This window comes from Pollicipes pollicipes, unplaced genomic scaffold, assembly GCF_011947565.3.
Source record: "Pollicipes pollicipes isolate AB1234 unplaced genomic scaffold, Ppol_2.1 Scaffold_7262;HRSCAF=8765_pilon_pilon_pilon, whole genome shotgun sequence".
Classification (NCBI taxonomy): domain Eukaryota; kingdom Metazoa; phylum Arthropoda; class Thecostraca; order Pollicipedomorpha; family Pollicipedidae; genus Pollicipes; species Pollicipes pollicipes.
The window spans coordinates 26,120,670-26,145,668 of record NW_023597055.1 but is presented as its reverse complement, the minus strand read 5'-3'; the positions used below and the strand labels follow the sequence as shown (position 1 = coordinate 26,145,668).

At 58.4% G+C, this 24,999-nt stretch overlaps 1 protein-coding gene across 1 annotated transcript in view; it reads right to left on the bottom strand.

Moving 5' to 3' along the window:
• LOC119113646 (prominin-like protein) overlaps positions 1-24,999 on the bottom strand; it is a 54,080-nt gene that overhangs the window by 18,753 nt on the left and 10,328 nt on the right. The window contains exons 2-4 of the mRNA XM_037237929.1: positions 5,839-5,997; positions 2,317-2,446; positions 827-947 (exon numbers count right to left, since the gene is read on the bottom strand). Of these exons, the coding sequence (XP_037093824.1) occupies positions 827-947; positions 2,317-2,446; positions 5,839-5,997 (410 nt within the window). The remainder of the gene's footprint in view (positions 1-826; positions 948-2,316; positions 2,447-5,838; positions 5,998-24,999) is intronic.

Genomic DNA, 24,999 nt, shown 5'->3' with positions numbered 1-24,999 from the left:
CGCAGCGACAATCTGTTGTCGGGCCCGCGAACTTTAACAATGAATTACGCCTTCCCGACATTCAATACACTGTTCATTTGCTTTCTTGCTTTGCGCTGTTTTTCTCTATATGACACCGTACCTTGTAAGTAGGGCACCGAATCTCAAATGTTTACACGAATAAATTTAGCCCAGTGTTTTCACAGAACAGATCCAACGGGTCTTCTGCAACGTGCACTACGATTTCTGTGCCAAGGTCCAATGACATGTTTCCACCATTACTGATCATACGAGACCAATCAGTCCTTTCAACGGATATGACTAGGATGGCAGCTTGTTAGGGGTACAGACAAAGGCGCACATCCCAAGGATCAGCTGCTGATTATGACCCTTAGCAAGGTACACAAAGCATACTTTAGACAGAACACCGATGGCCTCCCCACATTGATGGGCTCGATTCTGTCCTCAGATTCTTCATTGTGCACTGCAGAAGCTTTGTCACTTAATAAAAAAACATAAACGCGGCTATAAGCAGTCTTCGAACCAAAAGACAAATCCGCCTGGCGGTTACTACATGATCTGGCTAATGCTCAGCGCTACGCTCAAAAACACGAACCAGTGGCAAGAAAGCCATGCTCCGAGGTTTTTGGCGGCGGGAAGCGTTTGCGCTAGATTTCGTTCGGTACACAACCGCTTAACTCGAACCAAACAAAACATAGGGATGGGGTTTCTTTTGTTCACTTCATGATCCACCAGTGCCTCTCTCTGTTTCCATCCGCCTGCTCACCCCGTCGTCTCAGCCTGTGTGCCCACCGTTGGCGAGCGTCCGCCGCGCACGCTCTCCTACCTTCCGGGTGTTCTTGACGAACAGCTGGGAGTCGTCAACGGCCACGTGCAGGCGAGCAGGCACCTGCTTCACGCCCTTCTCCACGTACTCGTTGACGACAAACGACGCCACCAGGCCAAACCTGGCGACACGGTGTGAGATTAACTCGTCAGTGATGTGCATTGCCCTCATCAGGAGCTGGTGCACGCGTATGTTAAGCGTATGTACGTACAAACACTGATTTCGAAACCAACCAGCTGTCACAAAAGAATCTGTGATCGCACCAACCACTCTGGCCACACATGACTTCACAACACGCGAAACGATCAGGGTGGATGGGAAGGTGTTTCTGAAACTGAGTTTCAACATGTTGGGCTTACGGCGCTCACCATGCGTGCTGTTCACACTTGGGGGACGTACACACAAGGTAGTTACCTCGGGGACTAATGCCACTCTCTCACCGACTGTACGGTATTTATTGATACGTAGGTGACAATGAATATGCAAGGTGTGATGTAATATGTAAAATTTTAAATGAACAAGTGAATACAGGGTGATCCGAGAACAAGAGATGCTGTTTTACGCCACGCGACGTATTGAGCGATCCTGCAGCGGGCTTAATTCGGTGTTCAAGGATCCTCTTTGATTTATGCCCCTTGCCTATGGTAAAATTATGCGTGAGCCACGTTCTCACTGAAAACGAAAATATCGCACAACATAAGAGGAATAAGCGAGACGAAATCTGCAGCCATATGTTTACATTCCTATGACTGGCTTGGTCGAAATAATGAACAAATTCGTGGCCGTAGCTCAGCTGCTAGTGAATTATAGACTCTGGCCGAAGCGTGACAGACGTGAAGGTTCCAGCCGAGAAATCCCGCCCCGTCCGTGACCTTCCAGTGGCGACCGGTCACTGGTCAGGTGGCGTGAAGTCGCACTAGCCACATTGTGACATTAAATTGCACATTCAGGTCTGCCTGCAAAATTGTCGGTTGAACTGGCATTGCAATCCTGCAACGGTGCTGTCAGGAGGATCTCCAAACAGTTTGTTATGCTTGGCAAGGAGCCTGATTCCCATGCTAGCGTACAAAACATCTCAATTTTCTGTGTATAATTATCAATACAAACGCAAAAAGTAATACATCAGCGAGCTGAATGCATCACGACAATGGCCACAAAGATCAACAAGCTAGTAATCAGGAAAACGATCTCTAAAACCTGCCAATACGGACAGAAGCTGGTAACAATTTTGGACCACAAATCTTGCTTCAGACGATTCAGATGTTGGTGCAAAAACTGTAAGCCTTCTCGCACTTCGCCCGAGTAAATTTGTTTTCAATCTTGTTATCCGCTGGACCACGAGCGTCCAATCAAAGCCGAGAGTCCAACGCAGCGAACCGAACGATATTAACAGGGGGATTGATCAAGACAGTCGGTGCACGCGACGGTCCGAATTCCACCCAGCAGCGAAACTATCGGAGAGTAAGCGCCACGGCCGCTGGCATACTTACAGCACCAGCACAACTAGAAAACTGAGGAAGACTCCGTAACATATGCGGCGACATTTGTCCCGCTTCTTCTCGTATACATCCGAGCCGCCGCCGCATTTACCGGCACATCGGCAGCAGCAGACCACCAGCCCTGGGGGAGAAATGGGCCAAGGTCAGCCAAACATCAGTCAATACCGTGCCGACAGCAGCAGAGCACCAGCGCTGGTGATGGCGGAAGTCAGTCGAGCGGTCGACTCGGGTCACGGCGTCTTAAGTCAGCTACCAGCCAGCCCTGCCCTGCAGGCCAGCCTTGCGCCGGCAGTGTGGCGTCACACAGCCCGACCTTGGGTCAGCCACAGGTCGGCCAGCCCTGCACCGGCAGTGTGGCACCGCACAGTCTGAGTTGGAGATATATACCTGGGTCAGGCAGTTCAGCACACATTTTGTCGCCACACGTGTCTCATCGGTCATGGAAGCTGCCATTTAGGCAGTGTGACAGGCAGAAATGCATCATCCGTCCCTCTAAATCACGCTTAAATCTCACAGTCGAGCGCTTAAAGCACCCCATCTAGCAGGCCGCGACCATGCTTGAGGTGCCTGTCATCCAAACCACGTCCCCAGATTTATCAACGTCACGAGGCCAGAACCAGATTTTCGCGTTAAAGCACAAATGTCAACTAGAGGTCACCATTGCAAAACGAGCCGCGAATAAATGCATTCCAGACCGGAACACCAATGAGAAAGGCTGGCCAAAAAAATAGGTTTTTAGCGCTACGCAGTGCATCCAGACAACTGCACAACCGAGCAGGTGCGATTACCACAAATTGTCGCCTGAAAGTGTATGAGATATGTCAACAGTCATTTCATGACCTCAGGGAGGAACAAGACCTTGCCAACGTGAAACGCATTACAACTCTTCTCCTACTGCCTTTACCACGGTGTAGTAATGAAACATTTTGGACGTTTTCATCTGACGATGGGAAATCTGCGTCATCGAGCTCCCTTCCAGAATCCATTTCAGACGAGCTCCCTTCTTGAATCCCTTTCAGGAACATCACCTGGCTATCAACGCCACTCGGACCAAGCCATCTGGGTCGGACAAATAACCCAAGCATCCACACGGAGCTGCTGTTGATGCCGGCCTATCCAAACAAAAACCTGTGGCACGAGCTCCGAACGCCGCCATGGTTCGGTTCATGACGAAAGTGAAATTTTCGACCGGCGAACACGCAACGGTAACGTGACTGGCAGCACTCACTCTGATGCGACTTTTAGCCAAGAAGCATTATCGATACGGTACTGCCTTCTGGAGACTTAACAATAAAGCGAAACACGCGATTTGATTGATACTTGGTCGAAATGAAATATAACAATTCTTTTCCAGGGTCGCCGGTATCTACATGTGATGATCATGTTGTGGGTGTCGTGGTATATATATATATATATATATATATATATATATATATATATATATATATATATATATATGACGCCCTTCCCCATTGATCGCCTCTGTGATCTGTCTTCCGTCATTTAGACCAAAAGCATCCGCAACAGTCGACGTCATCTTCAACAAACATGCATAAGAAAACTGTTGATATCTGCCAACCGAACGGCGGAGGCCTTCCGTTTACGTGGAGTTCAGAATGTAGCGTTCGATCGGCGCCGATGCGACCACCGATCTTATCCCCGGGGCATGTGGACAGCACAATCAAACCACCCGCAACAGCACGAACTGCCACTTCAGCACAACAGGTTGACAACGGTGCGCGGCCCAACCGGAGCGCTGCACCAGGCGCTCTCGGCTGCCGCCAGTCCCGCGCTACCTCGCTTTCGCTCTGGGCCTCGCTCTCGCCCCGGGTCTCGCTCTGGCCCCGGGCCTTGCTCTCGCTCCGGGCCTCACTCTCACTCCGGGCCTCACTTTCGCCCCGGGTCTCACTCTGGCCCCGGGTCTCGCTCTTGCTCCAGGCCTCGCTCTCGCCCCGAGCCTCGCTCTCGCTCCGGGTCTCGCTCTCTCTCCGGGCCTCGCTCTCGCCCGAGCCTCGCTCTCGCTGTGGTCCCAGGTCGCGTCCGGGCTCGTCCTTCAGCCTCGCTCTGAAGTGGAGCGTCGCGCATAGCTCGTCTTTGATCGGGGCCCGTACCGGCCGGCCTCCTAGCCGGAACCTCATCAGAGTAGCCCGGGGCGAGCTCAAGAGGTCACGGGGGGCGACGCGCCAACCGGTCCGCCCAGCCAGACAGATGGGCGGGGGGGGGGGGGGCGGGGAGTTCTCGGATGGCCAGGACTCTGTGACGCCCTTGGTATCAGCGTCCGTTAAGGCCGCTCTATCTGACAGGAAATGACCATTTTTCCTTGCGGATTATGCAGAACTGATGTCATGATCTGAGCTCTCGGGCTCACTCTGTCCGCCCAGACGTTTAGGATTGCTTGATCTGGTGAAGACCGATCTGACTTACATAAACCAGCCCACTGCATGGCTCATGCATAGTTCAAAACATTCATAACGGTTATGCTGTACCATAGACGGTCGCATCTCGGACGGTCCTAACTCCTTTCCTCTTGGTACACAGGGGTGGGGGTTCGTTTTTCGATTTGGCCGTGGTAGAGAAGTGCAGCAAATCATGCGCACAACAAAACGAAACCAAGATAATATGACAAACGAAATGGATGTGATGAAAGGAAAGGGAAATACAACAGCTAAGCTCAACGCTCAACAGTCCAGGCGCCCTCGGCGCACGTCCAACTGTCGTCAAAAGCGCGCCCACGGTGGGCACTGCCGTCGCCAGCACCATCCGGTCCATTCGCACGTGCCTCTGTATTGTGTCCCCCACAGCACGTTCTGTCACAGGCTCGCCGTTCCTCAGCGATAAGCACTCCCCTGTGCCTCTAGCATTCATAGCTGACGTCTCCCCCTGCCCAGCTCAGCCCCTGGTTATCGGAGCTGAGCCCCTTGTTACCGGAGGGACGGACCGGGTCCGGGCGCCATGGCAACCAGATGTGATACGGCTTCATACGCGACGCCGGAGGCAGAAGACGAACAGCATCCGCCATAGGGCCACCCATACTTATAATAAATCCCCCACTGCTCGACGTACGCACCCTATCAATTTTCAAAGCAAGGTCCTTCAAATTCATCAAATCAGAGAGCGAGGTCACATTATTGTTTTCGTACAATTTGTTTGTTTCTTCATGCAGTATTCGTGACCACTGAACGATGGATGGAATCAGCTGAATGGCCCAGACCCGGTCCCAATGTCGACTGTCAGCCCCACACACGCTTGGCCACCGCTTGCCGCTGAGACCAACACATGCGAACATGGCGAACCGGCATGGCTAGTCGTCACCAAAAGACGCGCATCCATTCTTTGTCGCGATGAACCGTGTCACCAGGCCTGGTGGCCCTTTCCACACCAGCACCGACGACCGTGGAGTCGGCGCGTGGGTGTAGGCCGTGTCCAGCTCCGGACAACGCATCCCACAGTACGCACACCAGCGTCCCCATCCTTCCTCCCCTCAGTCCGCCCCACCCCAGGTGTCGCACTGACCGGCCAGCGGCGTGATGAGGACCAGCAGCAGGCCGACGGCGGTCAGCACGGCGAAGCCCAGGTGGTGGCGCACCAGCGACGGCCAGTCACGCACGCCCAGCTGCACCAGCGTCTCGGTCAGGTTGTGTGCCTTCTGCGCCGCCTCCAGCTGACGCCGGTCTGCCGGGCAGAGGTCACACATGTCAGACGGACGCACTCAGAGGTCACAGAGGTGAGCGGGGCGCTTGGAGGTCACGGACGGACACCGTGCTGCGCGGGTGTTAACGGGTCGTCTGCAGGTCGCAGCTGAACAGCTGCGCTGTGACGGGGCAACACAAACATGCTCTGAAACGTAGTACTACGCAATGCTCCTAAACCGGTGCCGACACGTTACAGAAGTTACAGGGGTCACAGGTGTGTGGCAGTGATGCATGCGCATAGTGGCAATACCGACGCGCAGAAAAAGGCACACAAAAATTTCATTCATGTTTTGCGTGGCACCTTTCGATACTTCTTACCCGCCATCACAGCAATATCCAGGGTGTCCCCCACCTGCTGCCGGGCTTAGCTCGCATTGGTATGGCAGGCGGGCCTCCGTTACGACAATGGTTTGCGTTCCTACCCCGGTAATTGTGTGTTCCGTCACTGCAACTGCGATAAGGAGTGACAAAAATAAAAACTTAAATAAAAGTTTCATTGGATTACCAGCCCAAATCTTGCCGTCCCCAGTTGAGGTTCCGAGCGTGCCAGGCTGTCGGACTCGCACAACCAGGGCCGGGAAGCGGGAGTGGTAACTCGGAGGTGAGGGGCCGGAGCTGCGCTGTGGTGGGTGAGAGCTGCGAGAGTTGCGGCAAGTCACGGCCCGGGCCGACGGGTCCGAGTCGGCCGGCCGGTCGTGACTCCCGACTCGTGAATCACCTCTGGCATGCGGCCGAGCCGTGAGAAAGGTCAGGACTGGTGGGCGTGATCAGAAGCCACAGGCCGCAGCCCAGGACTAGTCTTCATTCAAACCATTCCGCTCTAGTACCATGCATTTACAGCGATATTCTCGACAGGTGCGCCTACTGCAGCACAATTGTAAACCTCCGGTTGATAAGAACGAACGAAAGCTAACGCAGACAAACCCACTGACTGCAAGTCACCTCTCTTCCTGGAATCTAAAAGGCCGGATGCATACCGTAACTAAGCTCTCGTCAGTTCCTTGCAAACAGTGGTCCAACCGATCTATTTTTTACACCGACGGCCGGTTTGCCGCACTGGTTTGCCTTGTGGAGCAGCTGCAAACCCGGCGTGGCAACTGAGCCGGTCCGATGCCTCACGCGGCAACATGGACGGCAACAACAACGCTCCACTTCCCGGCCGAGAGAAATCATAACGCAACCTCGGAGGGCAGAGGTGGGGAGGAAAACGTCCCACTAGGTCGCTCGGTGATGGTCGGGGGTCGTGGCGGATCACGGGCGGAGGTTGTGTCTCTTTGGAGCCCCTCCCACCTCATCCCTCGCACACACCAATGGTTGTCTCGGGCCCATCCATATTCCACCCAAATCACCAAAAGATAAAACGCATACATGCATAACAACATCTGAAACATCTGATCGCAATATCTGTACTTGGAGGGAAATCCGAACTTTCCCGCTCCCATAACCTTTTTAAATACCCGTCCAGGGGTTAGACCATATGATCCATATGACCCAGGTGGCAGCTGCGTCGCAAAGACAAGCCGAGTAGTGGCGGCTCTGACTTGGGTCCCACAGGCTCGCCAGTACCCACCAAAAGCCGTAGCCGCCGCCATGAGCGCGAACGGCGAACGGGAGATTGGCAGCAGACGCAGGGCGTCGGTGGCCCTCTGGTGACGTGCGCGACAGGTAGCGCGACGACCGGCCACAGTCCGCCGGCACAAATTACGGGCCAGGCTCCAGCGTTGTCGGCTGGTTTTGCCTCACGGCTTCGTGGCATGCAGGCTCACGTGGCATCACAAAGCACCAGTGATGGCATCACTAACCACGGTGGTTTACACCATCATTGAACGCTATTGATGACATCACTGATCCCGGTGACTGTTGCTCGCTAGGCCTCCGCCGCGGGACGTGGTGCAGGGGACACAGTTTTGGCAAATTAAACGTGACGCCCGTGGCATTACGCGCAAGAAGCTCCTACAAGAAACTCAACGATCTCGCGGCGAAGCCACTGGACGTGAGAGCTGAGGCTTGATGAAATAATGTACTTATTGCAGGCGCCGACGTGATCATTTCCAGCACCGTCCAGAGGCTTAGGCCCCTCCCCTGCCCCAGCGCCGGCAGTCACCCCCGGGTCAGGCCCCCACAGACAGCGGGCCTGGCCGACACCGAGCCCGACGGCGGGGCCACGCTCGCCAGAAGGCCGCGGTGCCCTCTCCCTCCAGCCTCTCCCGGGTCTCTCAGTCTCCGCCGTCCCGGCGGGACGGCGGAGACACCCACGGCTCTGTTTTAGCCCCGCTGACGGCCCGACCTCCCAGGCTGCCGCCCACGGGCCGCCGGCGGGAATGGGCGTGGGCAGCCTGGGCTCAGTCGCGTGGGAAATGGCCGATAACCCGGGGTGTGGCCGTGTAGCCAGACCTCGTTTGCACAAATTCAGGCGGAAAAACTGGGTGTGACATGGTTCGTATCTGTCTCCACTGCACCAGCTGCACATGTGCACATGACTGCATCAGTGTGACAGCAAGCACATATGTTAGTTAGAGGAATAACACATGAGGAGACCCCGGCCGTAACAACTAAAACATGTTCAATTGCGTGGAAACAATACAAACTTAAAGAGACAGGAAAGGGTGAATTATTTAGGCACTATGTCATCACTGACACAAGCGTGTCGCCAGGCTTCGTCAAACCAGGTGTGTTCAATATTCCCAAGGTTCCTACTGCGAGCGACAAAGCAGCGGAACGTTTCCGCCACTCCAACAACCAACCGCGAACGCTTTTCTCACAGCCAACACCGAACAGACCTCGAGGGAGATTCGTGTGAGACAGAGTAAATATCCTGACCGCGCCGTACTTCATCCCAGCTGATCGCTTGTAACACTCGACGACTCGCGGCACAGCTGGACCGCCGGCCGCACCTCAGCGAGGGCGGTGCTGGAGGGGGGGGGGGAGGGGGGGGGCCGCCAGCGGCTGGAGGGCAGTGTTGCAGACGCGACCGCCGCTTATCGTTGCGGGCGCCGATCAGGACGATGTGGAACAGGCGCTTGGTCATTCAGCCAACCAAGCCAAGCCGCGTTATCGGCCTTCGAGGCATCGGCACCGTCGACGGCGGAAACAAACATTTCCCGTGGTCAGCATCATTATTGTCGCTGGCTTCGGCCACACGAGCAGACACTGAGCTTTACGGGGCTGGTCAGCGGTCAACACCATTGCTTTGACGATGACAAGTCTTGTAATGCTTCTCATGATCATAATGAGGTTTTTTGGACGCTCCGGACTGCACATCGACACTCGCTCTTCTCCTTTGAGCGCGCCCCGCAAATGGAACGTAAGGAGCACTGCATGTGTGTATGGACGAGGTGGGGGGGGGGGGGGGGGGGAAGGAGGGAGAGGGGGAGAGGGAAACAGAGAGGCGAAAACGTCGCCGTAACATGAATCTCCCGCCAGCGTTGGTTCAGTTTGCTCCCTGCTCGCCGATCACCCGGCGGGGGTCAAAGGCAAAGGTCGTGGCGGCAACAACAGGAAGAGGGGCAGACTTCTGCTGACCGACGAGCGAACGTCGCTGTCAGGGGGTGCCCTGACTGGGAGGAGGCGCCTCCCGCCGTCCGCCAACAGACCTCGGCGGCAGGAGCGGAGCCCACCAGTCTAGTTTTAGAGGCTTTGTAGTGTCACGCACTTCTTAGCAAAGCTCCGTGGCGCTTCACGATTCATTACAATGAAACACAAATTACCAGGCAATGCACTCGTTGCTGAAAGAGGATGGAGCAACATGAACGATGACCCAGACCACGTGACCAGGATGGCTTCCATAACGCAGCGTAATAAGACGTTTCCAGGGACGGGGACGATGTCCCAGCTGGGTGCAGCAGGGTGCGCTGTGCCACCATGATGTCCCAGCTGGGTGCAGCAGGGTGTGCCGCGCCACATTAATGTCCCAGCTGGGTGCAGCATGGTGTGCCGCGCCACCATGATGTCCCAGCTGGGTGCAGCAGGGTGCGCCGCGCCACAATGATGTCCCAGCTGGGTGCAGCAGGGTGTGCCGCGCCACCATTATGCCCCAGCTGAGCGGAACAGGGTGCACTGCGCCACCATGATGCCAGACCAATATCGAGACCGGCGATGCGGAGCAAAGGCGGGGCCAACGCAGCGAACGGGATGATAAAAGCCGACACCAAAACAGAAAAGGCTGATCAGTTCTTCCGAACAGCGGGCTTGCGCATCAATATCAGGCGGTCCAAGCAGCTCGTAAAGCTACAACCGGGCTTCGATGGGAAGACAGCAGCTTTCTTCCTGGCAGCGCCGAGCCGGCCACCCGCCAAGAACGGCGGACGAGCAAAAACCAGCACAAAAAGGCGTCCAAAAACGCGCCGCCTCCAGCCAGCCTGACCGGCAGACTTCTGCGCCCCCAATCCACCGAACGAAGACCCTCGCTACCGTGTTTTGTCGACCGGCGCTCGGTGCTGTTTAACGTTTGCGGCAGAGGGAAGCCTGCTTCCACCCAGCCGTAAGGCGGACTCCCCTTTGTCCCGCGCTTCTTACGAGGCAACGTCCCTACAGCTTTAGCAGGCCTTGCAGTGAATTCGGGCGCAGCGGTGTCCGTCGGTTCGTCTGCCTTACGCGGCCCTTGTGCCGCCTGCCCCCGCCCTGCCTCGTTCCAGCCATGCCAAGTCCTGCCGCAGCCCTGCTCCATATTTGCTCCATTCCTGCTCCAACCCTGCCCAACCCTACACCAGCCCTACTCCAGTCCTGCCCCAGCCCCGCCCCGGCCCTACACCAGCCCCGCCCCAGCCCCGCCCCCAGACCTGTCCCAGACCTTCCACAGCCCTGGCCCAGACCTGCTCCAGCCCTGCCTCAGACCTGCCACGGCCCTACTCAAGCCCTGCCCCAGACCCTTCCCGGCCCTACACCAGCCCTGCCCCCTGCCCCAGACCTGCCCCGCGCCGCCAAGCCAGGGCCGGGACGAGCGGGCCGGCGGCATACCTTACCATATAAACTCGGCACGCAGCCGGCAGGGGTACACAAACCAAGCGGGCGGGCGCGAGTTTCACGAGCTGCCTCCCCGTCGGCCCACACTCAGCCCGCTCGTCAAGTGAGCAAAGGCGGACACGGCATCAGAATCAAAGACTGTCGGCGAGGTGGTGTATGAAGAGAACCACACGGCTTTGGCCCGCCAGACGCCCGTTCCGGCTTCACCCCTGGTCTGATCTCGGAGGTCTGTGAGGGTTCACGCTGGTTTCGAAGGTCTGCGTTGCCACGGCTCCGCCGGCCCACCACGCCCGCGCGGTGTGTCACCGCGGTCAGCAAACCGTTCCCAAGAGAACGGCTTCGTCCGGCCCGGCTCGACCTGAGCCGGTCTGGTGGCTGGCGAGCGGCAGTGGTTCCACTGCGTGAGCCGCAACAAGCGACACCAAATGAATGGGTCTGCGCTGGTCACAGGGCTGACATCTGGTAAAATCTTCAGTGACGTGCTTTCCGTCCCACCACCGGAGTGATTACGAGCTTTGAAATTAGACCTATGGCGGCACACAGAAAGACAAACCTAACAAATTACAATAGGCACTAATGTTGGAACTTCAATCTTCTTTGGAAAGAGCTTTACGCGGCTTCCAAACTAGTTCGCTGGTTGGAAACAGATGACCTCAACACGCAGCTTGCATCATAGCCCAACTCTGAGGGAGGCGCCAACCTTAACGCCATCAGTTCCGGTGGATCTCCGTTCTTGGAGCAATCCAGTGGGGGAGGGGGCGGGGGCCAACTGGCCTTAACCAACACAGCGAAAAACGCCTAAATTCACGATCTTTGTTTAATTTTTGAGCAACTGGTCAAGAGTTGGTGCTTCACCCTAACACGAACTTTGCCCTCCCCCCTCAACAGCGGACGCTGAATCCGCCCATGATTCGTAGCCTTCACGCTCAACGCCATCCACCATCGCCACTTCCGACATCCGCCATCCAATGCGGCAGAGTGGCGGTGCTGCCGTCGGCTCTCTCCGCCAATGGGAGGCCGAGCCCGGGCTGGCTGCGGCTCGGGCCGGCCGGCGGAGCGGCGGCGCGGACAAAGGCCGGACCCCACTGGACGGGAGCAGTCTGCCGCGGCCGGCGGCGCAAGAGATAAGTGACCGGTCGGCACAAAGCGAGCTGACGGACACACAAGCCGCTGGCCGGTAATGCCACGGCACGATACAAAGACGGCTGGTCGTTCAACATAGGCACCGCAGCTGCCGCCGGACGGTGGTGGGTGGTCCCATGGTCTTTGTAGACAGCTGGTCGACCTCCGCGAAGTCGGCTAGATCGACACAACAGGCCAGTGCGAGGCTTGGCTGGTTAGATCTGGGAGAGATCGGCCTCGGTCCGGAACCACGGCGAAAGTGAGCAGCCTGGGGGTATGCTGCTGGGCAAGGGATATGGAGAGGATATATAGGTGGAGCGCGTGCGCGAGTATGCCCGAAGGTACATAGCAAAAGCGCGCGAGGTCATGATGCCAAGATTCGGTTGCATTTCGACCCTCCTGCAGTAGACGTCAGTAACGGCGGCGCCCACGGTCACCACACACACACAGCGTGTATGCGCCGTACAATACTGGGAATGACACGGCGAAGTGTATTTGGCGTGGCGAGCTGGGCCTTCGCCCTCGCACCCCACCTGCCGAGCAACGCCAGCGCCGAGCGGTGCTCTACACCGGAGCACCGCTGACCAGCTCCACCGGAACACGGCTGACCAGCTACACCAGAGCGTGGCTGACCAGTTACACCGGAACACGGCTGACCAGCTGCACCAGAGCGTGACTGACCAGCTACACCAGAGCGTGGCTGACCAGCTACACCGGAGCACGGCTGACCAGCTACACCGGAACACTGCTGGCCAGCTACACCAGAACGTGGCTGACCACCTACACCGGAGCACGGCTGACCAGCCACACCGGAACACTGCTGACCAGCTACGCCGGAGCGTGGCTGACCAGCTATACCGGAGCACCGGTGACCAGCTCCACCGGAACACGGCTGACCAGCTACACCGGAGCGTGGCTGACCAGCTACACCGGAACACGGCTGACCAGCTACACCGGAACACTGCTGGCCAGCTACACCAGAACGTGGCTGACCACCTACACCAAAGCACGGCTGACCAGCTACACCGGAGCATGGCCGACCAGCTACACCGGAGCATGGCTGACCAGCTGTTCCCTCCAGCTGCCGCCGGCGCGTCCCCGGAGAGCGGGTACCCTGGACAATATGAACGCCTCCCCGGGCAAGGGACGCGGCGGCAGGCAACCAGCGGCCTTGGGGGACGGATACGACGAACTTGAGACGTCCGCCGCACGTCACGGTCTCTCGACCGCGGCCACGGGAGACGGCGGCGGGGAGGGGAGGGGTGTGGGGGAGGGGAGGGGAGTGGGTCGAGATCTGAGCCGTCCGCGCCGGGGCCAGTGTTGTCGGCACTATCATGCCTGCCACCTACCATTCAGCCACTCGCCAGCCAGTGGGGAGGGCTGCGAGGGATGGCGAGATTATCCTAGCACGTGGTGGGCCACGCTTGTACGGTGCAGGTGCCGTGAACGTGAATTGCCGGAGTCGATGGAGAGGCCACGGCGGAGTCCATCCCGTCCAGTGAGCCCTGGTTCCGAACCAGTCGCCCAAGTTGGGATCGACGACTGAAGTTTCGTCCGCGAATTACCCCAAATGAGGCTCCGGCAAATGGCGGATCTGAACAGAAGCGGAAACCGCGTGACAAGGCCGTCTTTGTCGGAGAGTTACATCCATGGTCCGCATCGCCTCGACTGCAGCGAACGTTTGGAGCTCTGCAGCTTCAGCCGGCGAGTTCGTGACGGAAGTTCTGCTCATCCTCTTCCGAAAGTTAACATAAGAAGTTCGCTAGGAAAGCCACAGACGACGCGGATGATCATAAGCCAGGTGCATGGCATCGAGCCACAAGAGACCGCAGTAACACATCAAAATCTTGCCACGTAAACACATGGACTTAAACCACTTGTTTCAGTGGTGTTATTTATTCCTATCAGCTATCAGGCAGCATAGAGAGCTTGCTACATTATGGTGACATAACTAAGCAACATTTTAAGATACACAATGACGTTACAAACTCATACCGTTAATAAAGCTGATCTATCTCCATCAACAAGCCAAGGCAGTGACATCTGAAAACGACACAACTTTATCTTTTCGTTACGAAATTCGACTACGTTTAACGTAGGGATTTATCTGTTCCTTGCCACGGTCTAAGTCACGTGACGCCGCTTCAGTGCAAGAGTCGGACTCGCAGCACGCTTGGAGTCATCATCCTACAGCTGGACACAGCGAGTGCAGATACTGCAAGAACACTCAACACTGTTGGCATCATACACAATGGGGCAGCCGGGCTCTCCGGCAGACACAGCACCAAGCTCGCAGGGAAGCGCTGGCAGCATTTGTCACGGGTCAGCTGGAGGCGACCTTGAAGGGCCCATACCCCAGATGGCGCACATTTCCTCTCGGCTGGCGAGGCATTCCGACGGCGCAGCGTGCCGCCTCTGACGTCACCACCGCAGCTGACTGCGTGCCAGTACGGTCTTTCTCCGTTCCGAGACGCTCGCGAGAGCCCGGGCGGAAAGAAAATGCCACATCCGGTTCCGACCGCGCTCATGGCGACTGAGCTGGCGCGGCGTTCGTCACCGGGCTCTCCTGCCCGTCGGCTAGCGTTGACAGGCTTTCCCAGCAGCCGCAACCTGTCCGGGTACCGCTTCCATATCATCCTAGCTGATCGCGATAGATAACGGTTACCACTCCCATTCAGGGTGAAATTCGGCGCTACGAACTCCGCAAGCCTACGCCTTCCTGTTGGTTGCACCGCTCCTCACGCTGAGGTCGAGCCGAACCTGCCCCCCCCCCTCAATGACAGCCTGCGTCCTGTGCAATGTGTGGCTCCGGTCCGCACCGTAGCACACGCAGTACGATCACATCGTGTAGCAGCCATCCCACGAAACACAGCACCCTGGACCTGACTCGTCCGGTAATGGGGCGCGCAGGCTCACTTAGACCGTGTGTGGATGGGTGGCCGTTTATAACCGCCGGAATAACGCGACCAGACGGCGGAGGTGCGCTGGTTTCGACCTTCCTCAGGTCAGGCGCTGACCTGACGTCTGCGGCAGCCCGGCTGGATCATCAGGTGGGGATATATCTAGTGCACGTGTCCACAAGCACGACTAAAAATAGCGTTTCTCCCTCCGCTAATACATGTTATGCCACATGGGCTCTTGAACTTGCTGGCGCCTGCCTTGTATTCATAAGTGCTCTTACACCCAAATGTTCAACTTCCCAGGCAGCATCGTGCGACGGAGGCGTGTTCCCACAACATTTCTATGTACACCTCACAATGCATTAGGGCTGCTAACGTCACACCCTCTTTATAATGCTCTGAACTGTTCTTTGATCGCACATCACCGTGCGTTCTGCATCATGAAGCATGAAAACGACTGCTTCCCCGACACCGAAGCAGATCTGCGCCCAATATTACGAGTGTGACGTGCAAAAAGAGGCCGCTGGCTCCAATACGGCTCACTTAATCGTCGCACATATCCCATGCCATCCAATTTACTTGAAAATGGGCCGCGGCTGGTGGGGAAGAATGCGCGCTTGGCCAGCGTTGCCTTGCTGATCGCCCTTTGAAGTCGAACGTGCCCGTAATAACCATGCAAAATAGCACGCAATATGTGACTGTCATATCTCCGCGGTCCGGAGCTCAAAAGGCCTCTGTTGGCGATGTGTGGGCACCCCGGCCGATTATTTCCCGGAACTATCTGACGTCCAAACATGAACGCTTTTGCCTCACCCAATCAGAGCGCTTCGTAGCTGCTAAAGCTAGTGAATGCTGCTAATCCGCGACCGCGCGGGCAGACGCCGAACAGAGGCCACGCATGCGCCCTGCTGCTGATCGCGAGACGGTACAGACATAGCAGAAGCTGCCGCCAGAGCGAGGCGGGACAGTGGGGCGGCCAGGGGCTGGGCGCAGCGCGCCCGCTCGCCTGGTTGCCGCGAGACACATGCCGACGAGCGGATGCGGCACACGTGCTGACAGCAGGGCGCCGCCACGTGTCCGCGCGGACGCCGGCCCGGTCGGCTGGGACCAGCTGACTCGGGGCAGCTGACCTGAGCACAGTGTGGATACCCGCTCAGATCGCCTTGCCGCTCGCTGTACGTGATCCATGGAGATGACACCGCGACGGGGCACTCCGGATGGGAACTGCTTACAGTGATGGCTGCAGCCGACAGTGGCCATCACGCGCTTGCAATACAACCAATGTAACCTGGTACGCTTGAGGTGGCGGTTGCAAACGACGCACGGATGAATAAGCTGTACCAGGGGCGCAGGCAGAGGGGAGGGAGCGGGGGTCAGGCTCCTTCCCTCGGCCCGTATTTTGTTACGAAGTACCATAACCGGCACGCTCGTTTTTCGTATGATGCGTGCTCACTGAGACTCCCCCCCCCCCCTCCCCCTCCCCTCTGAGGAAAGCCCTGGCCGTGGCCCACAGCTGTACATTATCTAACTGCAGTATGCAGTGAGCTGCAAAACGTGTATATTTGTCCTCTGCCAGACATCCTTTGGAGACCCGGCCCAGTGGTGTCCTTCGGCGCGCGGGAATGTTCAGAGACAGGGATGCGGTAGACTCGTCATTTCCCGTCAGCCCGGGCCCGACAGGACAATAACATCAGCCAGCCACGCAAACCCAAGGAAGAGAAGAGGGGCGCACGGGAGCCTCCGGAAAACCATGAGTAATTGCCCCGGCTAGGTCACGTCAGAGACGAGCATTAGCTGCCGAGTCCGCTTACTGAGGCGTATTGGGGGCCTCACCCGGCCTCACCTCAGGCCACGCACCCGGAGCGTTCGCAAGTGGCGCGCGGGGATGCCTTCCTCACGGCATGTGCGGACGGCGTTCAATACACCATGGTACTCGCGTATGTCTGAAGGAGACACGCGTTCCGCCTGCAAACTCTCCGCCTACGCATAGGTCCGGCTGGACGATGCCGGCGGCGTTCCTACCACCCCAGTGGCAGCCTTGGCTGGCTCCGTGCGAGGGCCGGACGGACTCCAGCGCACGTCAGGGATACTTCTGATCCTGTCAGCTGGGCACGCGACAAGGTACGACGCAACTGAGCGGTCTCCCAGCTGCCTCCCGTCCGGGCGGCACGAGCCTGCTCTTCGCCCCCCCCCCCCACCCCCTCCTCGGCGCCGCGCGTCACGAGGTGACGGTCGTGACGGCGTCTCCACTCACGCGCGGGACGTCGTGACGCCGCCTCTCCACAGACGAGCCCGCTCGTGACCCGACTGGCGATGGCCTAGTCGTGATGCTCAGAAGCTTTGCAGAACTGAGCTAAATAATTGGGCATGCAGACCAAGCAATACCATCTCTGCATACTTAGCTTATCTATCTGCACGGTTCCTCAGTAAGCCAAATAGGGTTAGTTGGCTCAAGGCACGAGGCTATGCTCGTAGCTCACGCCATACAGATGTGCTTTGATCTTTGATCGCGGGGCGGGTGGAGGGCCTCGCGCCGGCATCTGCCAGTCTCAGGCACGTTATCAGGTGGCCTTATCCCACGTGACCGAATCAGTCCGAGTTCCAGATGTTTCAGAGCAGTTGCGTGACGCGTCAGTACCAGAGGCCGCACTTGGTGCGAAGTTGTCGAGCGACTCCGTCGGTCTCGCGTTTCAGCTGACGCGTCGCCGATGTTTCTGCCTCAGTCCTGCCATGAATCGCACCCCGGCCGGCGTCTTTGTGACCAGAGGCGCGGAGATCTTGATGTCCGGTAAAATGTCACCACGCCCAGCTATGGTGGCGACGTCACTTGATGCCTGGCAGGGGCCTACACGGAAACGAGGGGCAGTTTCCTCTACGCGACAGATCGATGACAAAAGCGAACAGATTCCACTCTGCAGCAGACCGTCGACACAGGCGAACAGCGTCCTCTCCACGAGAGCCCGCTGACAAAGGTGAACACTTTCCTCACTGCGGCAGACCACCGACAAATGCGGACGGTTTGGCGGACCGCTGACAATGCGGACGGTTTCGCAGACAAATGCGGACGGTTTGGCGGACCCCTGACAAATGCGGACGGTTTGGCAGACCCCTGACAAATGCGGACGGTTTTGGCGGACCGCTGACAAATGCTGACGGTTTTAAGTGCGCAGCAGACCGCTGAGAGACGTTGACAGTTGCCTTGCTGCGACAGAGTGCTGACATGGCGTGTGGTGTCGACTGGCGTGCCATCGAGACCCAACCGGTCCATAGCTGGCTGACGCGACGCAGCCGCGAGAGACGTAACACTCGATATCCGGCTAACGTGGCGGAAACAGCGGCTGGGTCAGCGGCGGCGGGCGGACCCTGCGGCGGCTGGCCCGACGTGTTGAGTTGAACAGCTGAGCCGACTGCCCAACAGCCCAACCGACTGAGGACCGACCAGAACAACTGAGGACCAGTCGACCAACTGAGGACCGGCCAAACAAAGCCGACCAACTGAGGACCAGCCGACCGACTGACGACCGGCCAAAAAGCTGAGCATCGGCCAAACAACTGAGGACAAGCCGACCAACTGAGGACCGGCCGAACAACTGGAGGCTAGCAGAACAGCTGACGACCCGAGTTAACAAATGACGACCGACCGAACAACTGAGCACCGGTCGAACAGCTGAAGACCGGCCCAACACTGGGCACCAATTGACAAGCCCGTCGCCAGCCAACCAACTAAATATCCGTCGACACCAGCAGCGCCTCCACGTCCCCAGGCCCTCCGCATCCATCTCAATTACACACCGGGAGTGTTTCCACGCTGCAGGCTCGTGCCGCTGGGGACCAGCTGACTGGAGCGGACACATCCGGTCGTTCATTAACCGACGTCAGCTGGCCGAAACAACCGGAAGCACACTTCCATCTTCATTCGAACGCGCTCGTGCGCGTGCACTGGCAGCCGCAAGAAAGATTCAATAAGAAAACTAGAACAGAAACTGCCCGGTAAGAGGGTGGGGGGGGGGGAGGGGGGAGGGGGACAGAGCTGAAAGACAAGTGGAAAACGTAAAGAACTTGGACGGACGTGAGATCAGAAAGAAGTTGGTCCATACGAATGAGTGAATCATTTACAGCTTAAATGACGTCACTCTCGAGGTTCAGTGTGAATATTCTCGACGAGAGGTCATGATGAGTTGCTAAACCGGACCGGGGGTGACCTCCGAGGGTGGGCTGATGTCACCGACCGCGCGCCAGGTGGCGCCTGGTACGGAGGCCGGGGAAATACTGCCCGGTGCCGACGGCACTCGAGCATGAGTCAAGTGACTACCCCCCGTCCCGGCGCCAGTCCTGAACGGTTCACCGCACACAGGCCATCATCATGCCATGACTCAGCGCCGCGGCCGGGGCGACTCCGTCCGCCCGATCTCACCATCCATGGAGCGGCGAGCGCGCGCGGCGGCCGCCAGTTTCCCTTTCGTCGCCATATGGCGGGCGGGCGGGCGGGCGGTGAGCTGATCGACACCACGTGACCCGGGAGTGGGGTCAGTGACCTCGTCGGCGACAAGGCCAGACGGGCCACGGCGCTGATCTGCGTTTGCAGATCCCCGCCGGGCCAGGCAGCGGCTGGGTAGGACGTTTGCAGATCCCCGCCGGGCCAGGCAGCGGCTGGGTAGGACGAAACCAGTCCTGACCTGGCAGCTGGGCCCCGGAGTGTTCAGGGCAGCCAGCGCCTCAGGTCACTATAAATTAGGTCCAACACTGGAGATGCCCCTCATCGAAATGTCTCCAGCGCTGCCCACCAGAGTCTTCAGATATTGCTTACTCGTCTGGCATGCATTTGCCAAAGTATCATACGCTGCGCGATAATACATCACCACGTAGGTGTTTGTGCTCCGCTCCAACGTGCACCAAGAGATGGGATCTCCACCTTAAAAAGTTGAGAGCTAAATTTGCGTTTTATGTAAGCTTGCAAAAGGTTGAACGTGAAACCAGTAGCAAAAGTCCATGAGCTCTTTACTAGGTTTCCAGAAGCGTTTTAGGCAGCCGGATCGGCTATGGGACAGCTGCTGCTCGTCTGAAATGGAGCTCCCGGTAAAAACTTGGGCTGCCCCGAACCAGGTTGAGCCTCTTCCGCTAGCTGCCAGCTGACCTCGCCACGCCAGTCGGACCGACAGTGCACCCGCTGCGGGCTCGCGCCCCGTCGCCGGGCTGCGCTTCAGGCGCCCTTCCTCGGTATCACGCGCCGGCCGAAAAAAAACAAGAAAAACAAACTTCCTCCGTCATGAATCGGATGTTAGGGTGTTTGTTGGATTGAGGGTATCTGTTGTACATTTTAGTCAAATGTGAGCGGTTTCTAAAAACCTTCTTTGTTTTGTTTTTCAAAGATACATGCCTTGTCAGATGTCATTGCTTCCCTGAACAACACATACGTTATCTCCTGCGATCATGGTCCTAAAGACCCCGTGGAAGCTTTGAGCTTTCACGCCATATGTGACGAATCTTTCAGCTGATCGCGTGTGGATCTATACAAAAACATGGGTCACAAAAACGACCCCTGCTGTTGTCCTGTCAGACGGCAAACAGCTTCTTTTGGTAGCTAACGGAATTATGAATGACAGCGTAGGCCAGGTTCGCGGCACAGGTCCACCGGCCCCAGAACCCAGGGATACTATACATACGAATGTGGGGAAACCCAGCTGGGCAATTCACAGGATCCCCCTAACAGGTTACAATTGCCTGCTGAAGCGACTGTAAGCCCCCCATATAATCATATTTTCGCCACAAAGGATATCCAACTGCCATGCGTGACTGAGCCCAGCTCGGAGAGAGACGGGGTTGGGGAAGGGGGAGGGGGGGGGGGGGGTAGGGCAGAACGCGCGGTGCCGCACCCGGCCGGAGGTTCGGTGCCTGGTCAGTCGGCAAGCCGTCAGATCCGACGTCCCGCTATCGACCGATAGACCAGTGGGGAATTGGGGCCTCGCCTCTAGGGGTGTGTCTGTCACTGTCTCCAACCGTCTCCCCGGTGGGGAGAGGAAGGCCACCGCTCTCGGCCAGGCCTCGCCTCAGAGGGTGCGTCTCCCACTGTCTCCGACCGTTTCCGTGTGTTCCAGTCTGTCTCCGACCATCTCTGACGCCTCCAACCTTTCCCAATCTTTCCGACTGTCGTCGACTGTTCCTGACCGTCTTCGACTGTGTGCCACTGTCTCCGACGTCGCGACTGTTTCCAGCTGCTTTCGGCTGTCAGCCACTTCCTCGTACGTCTCCGAAATTGCCAACGTCTTCGACTGTCTCCGGCTGCCACACATCGGCGGGGAGACTGGAATCTCCCGTCTCCGCCCGTGTACGACCGCCGTGTACGACGCCGGCCGTCTGCTGCTCTTCCCCAGCCGACAGCCACCGCCTGTCTGTCGCTGTCACAGCCCTGCAAAGCCACCACCATTGTTTGGCGTCCGCGGCCGCCTCAATGGCGACGTTTCTCTCCGCGCACCGCCGCGCCATCGGCTGGCACATCTTTGATCGGTGGTGACGCGGCGCATGACAGCGGCAGCGCGGCCGTCACTCGAGGCGCCACACCGCCGGCGTGACGCGCTCGCGGCGCGGTCAGCCCCGCCGCCGCCCGTTTCCCGTCGTCCGACGCCGTCGATGGCGCGGCACTATGCAGAGCCAAGCCACAGCGCAGAAGCGCCAGCTGGGAGCACGTCAGGCCGGTCGGTTTCAATCTAACGTGCGCCGGCCCTCTATCAGGCCATTCCGCCCGGCTCCGCCTCCCGAACGAGAGCAGGCCCAGGGCAGAGCATCTGCAGTCCCGGCCCCGCCGCCGCCGGTTCGGCGGCGACTGCAAATGGCGACAGCTGTAGCCGCGCTGACGTCCTGACTGCGGGCAGCGCGCTCTGCTAGTATGCTCGATCGATTAAGTTAAGCCGGTGTCCAACATGGAAATGGCACCTCCTTACCGATGCCCCTCATCAAAAACATGCATTCAGGAGGTGTGGAGGCGCCCCTGAAAGCAAAGCAAAACACAGAGAAGGTCCGTTCTAATCCAGCTGACGCTGCGATCAGTAAGGCGCGCCGTCATCTTTGTCCATGGGCCGCACGCCAGCTGTGAACCACCGCCAGCGTCGCCGATGACGGGGAGGGGGAGGGGCGGCTCTATTGACCGGACGACCACAGGTGGTTCCCGAGGGAGGGCCCTGACCTCCGTCCGTCCCTGTCGTCACCGCGGCTAACGGGCTGACAGACGAGCATGCCTGGCGAGCGCCGCCGCCGCCGGACCAATCACAGCGAGCGCGACCTGCTGACAGAGCAGCGGCCACCGCCAGCGAACGCGGCCGCCTCGGCCGGCGCGGCCGTGCCGGTGTCGTGCGGGAGGCGTCGCTTGGACAGGCCGCCCGTGAACCGGCGCCCGGGGGAGGGCAGGCGCCGGCCGGGCGGGACTGCCACGCGCCTGCGCCACCGTCTCCATGGGAGAGTGAGCAGAACTGAACGGGCCCACTGGGCTGGGGCCGGGCCAGCCCGCTGTTTGGAGCTTAACGGACGTTAGCAGCGAAGAGACGGCCGGAAAATAACCACTGACGTCGTCGAGGCCATTGCATTTCCGCTGCTCGACGGCAGTCGATGGGGAAACGGGCTGGAGGCCCCTGCTCCTTGAAACGTTTTGCAGGCCCCACTGAAACCATGATGTTACACGACATGGTCAGAAACGGATCACAAGCCCGTGGCTGGCGCTTCTCTGTTCCCATGCGAACGGCAACCTCCAACAAAGCAGCCATGATGATTGCAGCCAAAACCAGCTTCGTGAACACGCCATTTATTATTCGTTTCGCTGAACTGTACGCTCGCCTCCCAAACTGATCATGCCCTCCGCGTGATTACCGCCACCCCCACCCAACCTCCTGTACCAGCGACCCCTTGTCGCAGAATCGCCGCGGGCTATGCCGCCCGGCCGGCCAATGGCAGGACGACCCTGAGTCGGCCAGCGGCACGTGACGGCCACTGGGCACGCTTCGGGCGCTTCCGTCCGGGAGAAACAGCACCGGGCCTCCAGTCGTCAGCCGACGCCATCAGGTGTCCGACGCCACATCTGGTGACGTCACCGGGCCTCCGGCATCGCATCTGATGACGTCATAATGTCTCCCGGCACCACATCCGCCGACGTCATCAGGCCATCTCCAGGCATTACTTGCCCCACCGTGGGTGAGCGCCTTTGTTGATGTCATTACTGGAAACTCATGGGAGGATGCCTCGTTAAAACACCGGATTTGGAAAAAACAGTAATACGCTATTGGTGCGAATTTCTCACGTTTTGCCAAGGACAGCTGTGACCACCTCCTCCCTGAGCACCATGGCAGCCGGGTTAGTTGGGTTGGCACAAGAGCCCGGGGGCTTACGCCCCTTTTGGGCCACGCCAGGCGGCCGTTCACGCCCCTGCTTACCGTCATGACTGTGGTCAAGAGGCTTGCTAGTTTGAAATAGCCCCTAATCTACGTTTTGATTCACTGATGGCTGGGTAATTAAGCAGTCAAACTACCCATCCGACGAGTGACTGGGCTCCGTGCTAAGGCGGCGCAGCGATTACATTCACCCTCCAGAGCCAACAATGTAGGGACGAACGACACGTCCTTTCATCTCCCCATACGTCAAAGATGCCGAACATTGGCAGCCAGGCTCCGGTGAGCCAGCCACCTGCGCCAGCGGAGCAGGTAACCTGACCCGCGTCCGGCCGACCGTGTGCAGCGGGCCGTGACGCTGCACACAGCACCCTCCCGGGCACACGTGACCCGCGTCCACCATAACTCGGCCGGTCGTCACCATACATTATGAGGGCTCGTGAGGTGCATCGGCCCAGTCCGTGCGCCCCGCAACACCCCACGCCATCTGCACTCTGGCGTGCCTGCCTCACTTGTGCTGATGCAGCTCCGTGCTGTAGAGACCCCCCTCTGGCGACAAAACTGGACATTGCGTGGACGATATTTTAGTTGCTGACGTGCGTTGGCCGCGCAAACAGCCCCACGCCGGCCGCTGGCGGCCTGGTCAGGACCGGCCCGGCAGGCCGAGGGGAGCGCGAGCGCGCGGGCGGGCTCGCCCGGCGCCGGGCGACCGTTACAATCGCTTCCGAGTGGGATGACCCCGTCAGCGGTCAGCCGGCCTCACGCTCCAGCGAGGCGGCCGCCCGGCTCACCGGCCCAGAGCCGGACACGGAATCACCAGCTCACCGGCCCAGAGCCGGACATGGGATCACCAGCTCACCAGCCCAGAGCCGGACACGGATCACCAGCTCACCGGCCCAGAGCCGGACACGGGATCACCAGCTCACCGGCCCAGAGCCGGACTCGGGATCACCAGCTCACCGGCCCAGAGCCGGACTCGGGATCACCAGCTCACCGGCCCAGAGCCGGATTCGGGATCACCAGCTCACCGGCCCAGAGCCGGACTCGGGATCACCAGTTCACCGACCCAGAGCCGGACTCGGGATCACCAGCTCATCGGCCCAGAGCCGGATTCGGGATCACCAGCTCACCGGCCCAGAGCCGGACACGGGATCACCAGCTCACCGGCCCAGAGCCGGACACGGGATCAACAGTTCACCGGCACGTAGTCCATGGCGTGAACCGGAGCTGTTTTGTGTACTGCCGTATGACACAGGGAATTGCAGCTTTGTAAAGACGACACCCTGAGCGCCGGTGAAAGAACACAAGAAAGCGAGACGGCATCCCTTATCATCTCTTTGAGTCGCGTCAGTCACACCAAACCTTTTGTGGAAGCTTGCTTGCTTAAGCCATCCTCACCCGTGACCGCACCATATCCAATGATTGAACTATAATAAGTCATGCAGAATAGCTTTTGATGCCAGCGATGCCAGTAAACCTCTCCAATTTGACGTGATCAGGTTCCGGTCCATCGTGATATTGCCTAATCCCATTAAATGTACCCAATAACGCGATCCAATTATCGAGGCTCACGCAATGTGGCAATAGTCTTGATTTTATTTGGCGAGATGAGCCTACCCAACGGCT